At 34.7% G+C, this 8,934-nt stretch overlaps 1 protein-coding gene across 1 annotated transcript; it reads right to left on the reverse strand.

Annotated features, from left to right (window-relative positions):
- Positions 1–356: 356 nt before the first annotated feature.
- On the reverse strand, positions 357–7,583 carry LOC133803378 (uncharacterized methyltransferase At1g78140, chloroplastic). The gene is made up of 8 exons (XM_062241405.1): positions 7,320–7,583; positions 7,119–7,231; positions 6,777–6,917; positions 1,968–2,052; positions 1,475–1,668; positions 1,222–1,333; positions 1,009–1,116; positions 357–812 (listed from the first exon to the last, which is right to left on the reverse strand). The coding sequence occupies exons 1-8, from the start codon at positions 7,491–7,493 to the stop codon at positions 672–674; spliced, it is 1,068 nt and encodes a 355-aa protein (XP_062097389.1). The 5' UTR covers positions 7,494–7,583; the 3' UTR covers positions 357–671.
- Between the last annotated feature and the right edge of the window lie 1,351 nt (positions 7,584–8,934).

Here is an 8,934-nt window from a genome sequence, read left to right on the forward strand (position 1 = left end):
TATTTTTTGACATTTATTTATACACTCATATCAAAATAAAAAAAGTATATAAAAAAATTATTCCCAATTTAAATTTTACCCATGTTATATATGTATATTTACACGTATTGAGTAGACAAAGTATTAAAAAAATGATTCCTTTGTAAAAAAGAAAAGAAATGATATATCTCAAAAAATAGATAAGCATTTTTAAAAAGTCCTTTAAATATTTAGGAAGAAAACAAAAATACCTAAAATAATAACACAAATCTCTAAACACCAAACTAATAAATAAAATATGGCTTTATTTTGAAAAAACTTTAAAATGTGGAAATATTTGCCCACATAATTAGCTTAAGTTAGGAAATAGCCATAAATTAAGAAAAACCTTAAAATGTTCATATTCATGAAATGAAAGTTCCAAAAAATCATACCTCACATAATTTCCACTTCTTAATATTGGGCTCTTTAAGCATAAACATGCTCAAATTTCCTTTTCAAATTTCTTATGTACAGAATGTGGACATAGTTTATAGTAACTTTCAGTTTATAGTTTCAGCATAAGCATACTATTTGCTATTACAGCAAATAGTAAGTACAAGCATATACATTCCAAGAAAAGAGTATTCTCTACTAATGCGGCTTTGAAGCTGAAATAAAAACTAGAAAGATGATACAGCAACATATGATGCTCAGTTGGGTTTTTTGGCTGAGATCATCACAAAAAGGCCATTCCTTATACATGTGAAACCAACTAGCCCAGAAGCTCTACAAAGATCTTCTAGTTCACGTTCAGATAGGAAAACGAAACTGCCTGATATTTGCCTTGTATTCTGGAATAAGAAGGAAAATACTTTAGCTAATAGATTCCAGCCACTATAATGAAAAATACAGCAAACAAAACCATATATGAGAGCTGAGATCATTTTGGCCGGAACAATGATGGAAAAGTGGATAAGGTTCAAGTTCCCTTTCACATGATATAACATCAGAAATGCAGCAAGTAAATTTCAAGCTAAAAGAGTTTACCTGGCGTATATTCTTCAAGAATGGGAGAAAACTAAAAGGTCCATCAAGTATATAGGTTGATGCAACAAACACTCCACCAGGTCGTAAAACTCGACTGATTTCAGCAACCTACAAAGCCAAAACCATTTTGAAGGAAGCATTTATTTACTTCGTGACACTTTCATTGTTTGAAACCAAAGCAAGTAGAACAAGGAGTTTTAACTGATTACTTACAGCTGATAACGGTGAAGGCCAGCAGTGTAGAGCCGCACCAGCATGAACAGCATCTATAGAACTTGAAGCGAAAGGGAGCCTAGAGATATCAGCCCTGACCAAAATTATGTTCCTAAAACAAAAATCAGATACTAGTCAAATATAAATTTTGACACAATTTAAAAGCTTTCATTAAAAACTGCAAGTAGTAGCATATATACTATATTGGGAGAATGAAGGCTTAAATTTTTAAATGAAAAGTTCAAATATTTACTCTTTGGGGAAGTTTTCTTCCTGCTTAATGAATTCATAGCACTCCTTCAACATGTTCTCTGAGTAATCGAGAGCAACAACAAGAGAAAAAAGATTACTCTTAGCAAATTGTCTCGAGAACAACCCACTCCCACAACTTGCATCGATAATATTTCCACCCATGACTGGCTTTAAGAATTCTTTAATCAGTTCAAACTGCAGTCAAATTATTACATGGTTCTTAGCAAAGCAACACAAGTTAATGTCCACACTCACCATGGAATTTTAACATATGTAACTAATTTATAATATAAATTCAGCATCTCAAGATAGTCCATTATTATTAGCAGCGCAATATTCCTCAACATACTTTTCTATTCAATGGTTACTTGTTTTGTTTTTCGAACTTTAAATTCAGCTAAAACATAAAGAAAATCAACTAATAAAGAAGAAACGTAGAGTTTGAATATCCACGGAGAAGAGAGGCAAATTGGAAACGGAAGACAAAATGTCACCTCTTTTTCGAGGCCAGGGAAACCACCTAATGCAGAAAAACTTTGACGCCAACCCCTTTCATAAAGAAATGATACCAAAGGTGTCCTGATCCAACAACAAACCGATAATATAGATTATAACATATGCAATATCATGAAATCATATTATGGAATATATAATACACACACATGCAATATCATGGAATCATATTATGGAATATATAACACGCGCACACACAGATATGCAATCTCATGGAATCATATTATGGAATATATAATACACACACATATATAAATACAGGTGTAGATCCACGTGGTATTGAACAAAGCCCTGAAAACACCAATTGGGACTCAGAGACAAGAACTCAAATGAACCTGTTAGGTCCGAAATACTTCTTACAGTAATAACAAAGAAATGTACACAGATTTTAGAAATAATAGGGACTGAATAAAAATATTTCTGGAATTACTTTTAGAGGAAATCAACACACACAAACTCTGGTAGCATTCGAGAGACCACCTACTCTCCACAACTGGAATCACAATCAGAAAATGCCCTACTCCCACAAACGAAACACTGCTAATTTAAATAATAACTTTCAGCCCATTCCCCTACCCAAAACGTTACATACTATAAATAAAATAAATAATAATAACACCCCTTTTCCAGTAATAACCTCCTCTTCCATATTCCATAACTTCCTGAATATGGAAGGTTACTTTTGAGTCTTACGTCTCACATAAGTGTTGAGGATAGGGGGCCTAACATTACCCGCTGCCCAAACATGAACCTTGTCCTCAAGGTTGAAATTGGGAAACTGATCGCGAATCACTTCAAGACGCTCCCAAGAGTCTTCATAAGCTGGAAGATCTTCCCACCTAATTAAAACTTCAGTACCAGAATATTCAGAAGTAGTGGAAGAGCGAACACTGAGTACAGCAGATGGTTCAACTATCAGCTCCATGTCACCTGACAAAATGACTGGAAACTCCTTAGAAGTAGCATATTTACCAACAGCCCCTTTACATTATAAAATACAGCTGGATAAAAATAAAATAAACAAAATGAAATAATACTAATACAAACTAAAGTATAGCTAAGATATAGAGTAGTCTTGGGCTTATGTGTCACGTGGCCTCCTAGTGTAAACCAACTTGACTGGAGGCTTATCAAAACACCTTGGCCATCAATCACATGGTCAAGATACTCGATACGAGGTTGAGCAAAGACACATTTCTTAAAATTAGCAAATAAGTTATGAGTCTGGCAGGTGGTGGTCCTGACTTTGAGACAAGAGCCGAGCTTTCTAGGGGCTGCAATTCTGGAGTAGTGAGCATGACGCGACGATGTGCTTCTTCACGTTTAACCTCAGAGAATGCTTCTTCAGTGTCAGAAAATGGAGAACAACTAACCAAACGACTGTTCAACCCAGTAAGAAACTCAAAGACTCGTTCTTTTTCTAATTGTTGCTACTGGAATGTGGTGCAGTTAGAACACAATGGTGTGGTATCCAGATACAAATCTAGTTCCTAATACAGGTCTTGTACGTCTGAAAAATATTGGGTGACAGTGTGATTACCTTGCTTGATTGCTTTGAGTTTGGTACGAATTTCAAAAATTTGAGAAGTATTTCCAAGGTCAGAGTACATCTTTTTAGCAACGTCCCATACCTCCTTAGCAGTTTTGAAAAATAAATACCTGTGGCTGATTTTCGAATCCATCGAATTAAAAAGCCAAGCAAGGACAATAGAATTCTCAGCCTGCCATACCTTATAGGTGGGATCAGTCAAAGGAGGTGCAGAAAGTTCACCGGTGAGATACCCAAGTTTGCCACGCCCACAGATAACTAATTTGACTGAGTGTGCCCACTGCAGATAATTCTTACCATTGAGTTTGTGGGCTGTGATGTGGAGAGAGCTGCTATCATGACTGTAAAGAGAACCCATGGATCCACTAGACTGCTGTTGGGCTTGACTTTGGGTGGGCCCACTGGCTTGAGAAGAAACATCTTCATTGGTCGACATTGTTTCCAACAATCGACTGGACAATTTCTGAAGAAAAATAATGGGCTTGGGCCTAGAACAGCTGGGCTTGAAACAATTGGGCTTTAGTCCGAAGGAGGTGAGACAGAGACAAGGATTGAGGATAAATGGGCTAGGGCTTGAGCTTGGACTTGGACTTGGGACAATCGAGCTTTAGTCCGAAGAAAGTGAGATAGAGACAAGAGGCTTGAGTGAGTCGCACGGGGGAAACGAAGGGACGGAGTTTCGCGTGGATGGATCGCCAGTCTGGGGCAGGTGTCGAACGACGTCGCCTAAGTGCCTGGAAGTGCGTCGGACTTCGCCTGAGTGCCTGGAAGCTGAGCCGAATGCAGACAGGGACTGGTTCGAGGGCCTGGGACAGCACCTGGCCAAGGTAGGATGTCGCGCGAACTAAGAGGAGAACCTTGGGACATCGCCTGTGAAGATGGGAGGTCACTAGACAGAGGGAAGAGCTGTCGGCTCTGATACCATATGAAAAGAAGGAAAATATTTTCTGAATTCTTTATCGGTATATATTTTACAACAGGAGGAAAATATTTTCTGAATTAATTATAGGGCTTTTCATATCAATCCCTTTTAATGGAGTATAAATACAATAAATGGTATTCCTATAAAATAGGAAATTGAGCAAGAAAAAACAAATCAAGAGGATTTGATTTCTTGGCTATCAAACATCACGTAAAGGAGCAGATAAAATTTCAAAGTTTCGAAAAAAATCTTTGATAGTAGAGGTCTGGCAAAGTGAAAAAAATTGATCCCAAAGGGTACCTTCCTCTGTAGATCGAAACCGTTCTAGAAGAAGCTCTCGAAACTCCGCCTATCCTCTAAATGGTCGGCGGCCCACTTCCCAACAATACCATGACAAAGCTTTGCCTTCTAGACAGACAATGTCAGCCCGAAGTTTCTCAGTTGGTAGCATATCATAATCTCAAAATATCGCTCAGCCCGAAAGAGCTAACCATCAAGATTGGTGCTGTCAAAAATTGGTAATTCTAATTTTCGGGGAAGATGGTGGTCAGTCCTAGCAGCTACGTCCAATATCTCCATCGCGACATCACTCTACTTATTTTTGACATTACTGTATGACGTTGCCGTAGCAGATCCTGGTAATATTTCAATTTCATCAGCGGATGGTTGAGAAGATGAAGCTTCTTTTTGGTGAAGGAGCATATCCAAGTGCTTAACCACTGCAGAGAGACCGTCCTCAACATCTGGTATCTTCAACACATGGCAGCATTCAACTGTTCGACATTCAATTGTTGAAAATCGAGATGGAGTTGTCCAATCTCAGTTTGCATTGCTTCTAATTCCTTTCTCCTCCAAATCATCAAATGAGTTTCGACCCTTTTGAGGCCCGCCATAGTCCTAAGGAAGCGATGTCTCTGATACTACTGTTAGGCCCCAAATACTTCTTACAGTAACAACAAGAAATATACACAGATTTTAGCAATAATAGGGAATGAATAATAATATTTCTGGAATTACTTTTAGAGAAAATCAACACACAAACTCAAGAGACCACCTACGCTCCACAACTGGAATCACAATCAGAAAATTCCCTACTCCCACAAACGAAACACTGCTTGTTTAAATAACAACTTTCAGCCCAAAATGTTACATACTATTAATATAATAAATAATAATAACACCCCTTTTCCAATAATAACCTCCTCTTCCATATTCCATAACTTCCTAAATATGGAAGGTTAATTTTGAGTCTTACGTCTCACATAAGTGTTGAGAATAGGGGGCCTAATAGAACCTTATGCTATATCAAGCCTTGAAAACATCTATTGGGACTCATAGACAAGAGCTCAAAATAACCTTATGATGTATCAAACGTTAACCATGTAGCTTATATATGTATTCCACATGATTGATTATTAGACAATTCCTTGTGCATCCGGCTATGAAGCTTATATATGTATTCCACATGATTGATTATTAGACAATACATTTGCATCCAACTAGATACATAAAAATCCACTAAAGAGGGCTAATAAGTTGAAACTGGTAAACATATGTGTGAGTTTTGAATATTTCGTATATTTTATTAGAACTTTTGAGAGAATATATATACAACCTAGAGGGTAGAGAGAAATCTACTCCTATAAATATACAATCATATATTTCTAGAAAATACAAAAAATTTGAATCTCCTATTTCTAGAAAGAATAAAATATACATGGATTTGGTATTGATACCAAATCATGTCTCTATCTACAACTGTGCTCAACTTCCTAATTTAGGAAATAAATCCACAATATGCAATATCATGAAATCATATTATGGAATATAACACACACAAATCCCACTAAAGAGGGCTAATAAGTTGAAACTGGTAAACATATGCAATATCTTGGAATCATATTATGGAGTATATAACACATATCTATTGGGCCTCAGAGACAAGAACTCAAAAGAACCTTATGCTATATCAAACAAAGTTAACTATGTAGCTTATATATGTATTCCACATGATAAACATATGCAATAACACACACTGGTAAACATATGCAATAACGCACACACACAAAAGAACCTTATGCTATATTAAATACAGGTATAGATGCATGTGGTATTGAACAAAGCCCAGAAAACATTTATTGGGACTCAGAAACAAGAACTCAAAAGAAGCTTATGCTATATCAAACAAAGTTAACTGTGTAGCTTATATATGTATTCCACGTGATTGATTATTAGACAATACATTTGCGTCCAACTAGATACATAAAAATCCACTAAAGAGGGCTAATAAGTTGAAACTGGTAAACATTAGACAGATACCTGAAAACCTCTGTGGAAGCGGGCATAGGTTCACCATAGTTCTTGAACCCGCTTGCTGTTGTGAGCTCAAGATGTGTCTCATTCACAAAGTAAGTCTTCTTACAAGTGCTACATTGTAAACTAGACCCAGAGACAGACTCCCTGGAACCGATGAATCCCATACAAATGTTAAATATAAATATACGTATATAAACTAAATTTAGAGACTCAGAAGTACCAAATTAAAGAACCAACACAAAAGTAAACAAATCCACACTAAAAAGAACACAACACAATTTAAGCTTCTTTTGAGAAAAATACGAAGTGGGTAGTTTTTATTATAAGGAAGAAAAAAAACCATACACAGATAAGCCCAGCTCGCTGGTCAACGCCAATGGGTCGTAGCATACCGGACAAGCTAAAATGTTATTCCTTTTATTATTGATGTCCTCACCATTCTGGACATCAGTAGGATCCTGTTGTGATTGATTAATACCAAACTTATATATTATTTCAAGTAGATATATACATACACGTGGGGAAAGATATTGTTGAAAACATTACAGTGGAATTGGTTTGGACGAAGACAGTTGACGAAGCTCGAACACGTAGCGGGAGAGTGCGCTTGAGAATGTTCTTACAGGGCTGTTGAATTTGATTGATAACCCAATTTCTCGAATTGAACATTCGACTCTGTTGCACAAACACCCAAGATAAGCTTCTCACCAATGTCACCATTCTCTCTCTCTCAACCAGAAGACGCGTTTCAGTGTTCGCCGGTAGTAATCTCACCTCTCCCTCACTCTCACAGACAAAAGAAAGGGTGTTACTTTTATTTGGGTAAATGCCATTTGGTAACTCTATTTTATTGAAGTACAAAATTGTTAACCTCTATTTTGGATAATTATCATTATATAACTCATATTTGCAAAAACTATATATACATGAGTACCCTGTGATTAAATTTTTAATATTCCAAGTTTAGCTCTCATATTCTGATTATTACATGGTTTTGTTAATTTTAAATGGTGTTAAAATATTTTATAAATTAAATATTAAGAGGTTATTTGGTATGCAGTAGTTTGGAGACATGAATGTGAATCTGAACAATTTTTTATGTTTGACATTATGTTTGAATTTTTCTAACTCAGAAAGTTGTACTCAAAGGGGTTTTAACTATACCTGATTCTAGGTTCAAGTGAAACTCATCTCACAGTTATTTTTCAGATACGCAAATATATGAAACACTTCAATTTTTAATCTAAACCAATATTTTTTTAGTTAATGACTTATTTTATTTTTTAGGCTTGTAATATAAGAACAAATATACATATATGAAACTATAAAATGATAAATAATGTTTGTTCATTTAAATAAATTAATATGTAAAGTCTTTATATTATTACTTTAGTTTAAAATAACAAATGAAATATTATTAAAAATAAAATAAAGGACCTTTTGTATTTTTAAAAATTATACTAGATTCTAGTATTTAATAAATGTATTTTTTAATTTTATTAAAAAATATTTCATAAGTAAAATTGCTTATAAATGAGTACCAAATGATATTTTTTAATTATGTGTACCAAATGAGTATTTACCATATAAATTATAATCTAAGTAAAAAATTAGTAATTTTTTAAAATGTCATTTGCTATTTATAATTATATTAATTATTATTTTGACAAAATATATTATTATACTAATTTTATGAAAATATGAAAACTTGACAAATTCTTATGCACATCCAAACACAAAAAGTGATATTCCTAGAAATCATAGATTAGATTCCAGTGCACAACCAAATATAGTGATGCAAGTTTCCAAACTATATTCAACTTTATTAGAAATATGAAAACGTTAAACTCCTCGTAACAAACTACTCCTAAAAACGAAAAAAAAGAAAATAATTAATATATTGAAACAAAAAAGAATATTAAAAAAATGTAGAGATTAAAAATTAGGGCTTTTTTCATTCCTTCGTTTCCCTTTCACATTCATCTTAAGCTCCATGATCTTTCTTGTTAATTGGCAATCAAAAGCAGCTAATACTGCGGCGGCATCAATAATAGATAGTCGAGTATCAATCAAACTAGCCTCTAAATCAGATAAAACAAATTGATTAGTAAAGAATCTCACCTAAAAAAGAGAGAGGGAGAGATTGATTATAAGTGGCAAA

This window comes from Humulus lupulus, chromosome X, assembly GCF_963169125.1.
Source record: "Humulus lupulus chromosome X, drHumLupu1.1, whole genome shotgun sequence".
In the NCBI taxonomy this organism is placed as follows: Eukaryota; Viridiplantae; Streptophyta; class Magnoliopsida; order Rosales; family Cannabaceae; genus Humulus; species Humulus lupulus.

What these genes read in the sequence shown, in the direction of transcription:
- LOC133803378 (XM_062241405.1), bottom strand. Translation starts at nt 7,493, where the DNA reads ATGGTGACATTGGTGAGAAGCTTATCTTGGGTGTTTGTGCAACAGAGT. An exon ending in TCGTCCAAACCAATTCCACT is followed by an intron (nt 7,232 to 7,319) that starts GTAATGTTTTCA and finishes CAATCACAACAG; the next exon opens with GATCCTACTGATGTCCAGAA. An exon ending in GAAGAAAACTTCCCCAAAGA is followed by an intron (nt 1,334 to 1,474) that starts GTAAATATTTGA and finishes TTTTTGTTTTAG; the next exon opens with GAACATAATTTTGGTCAGGG.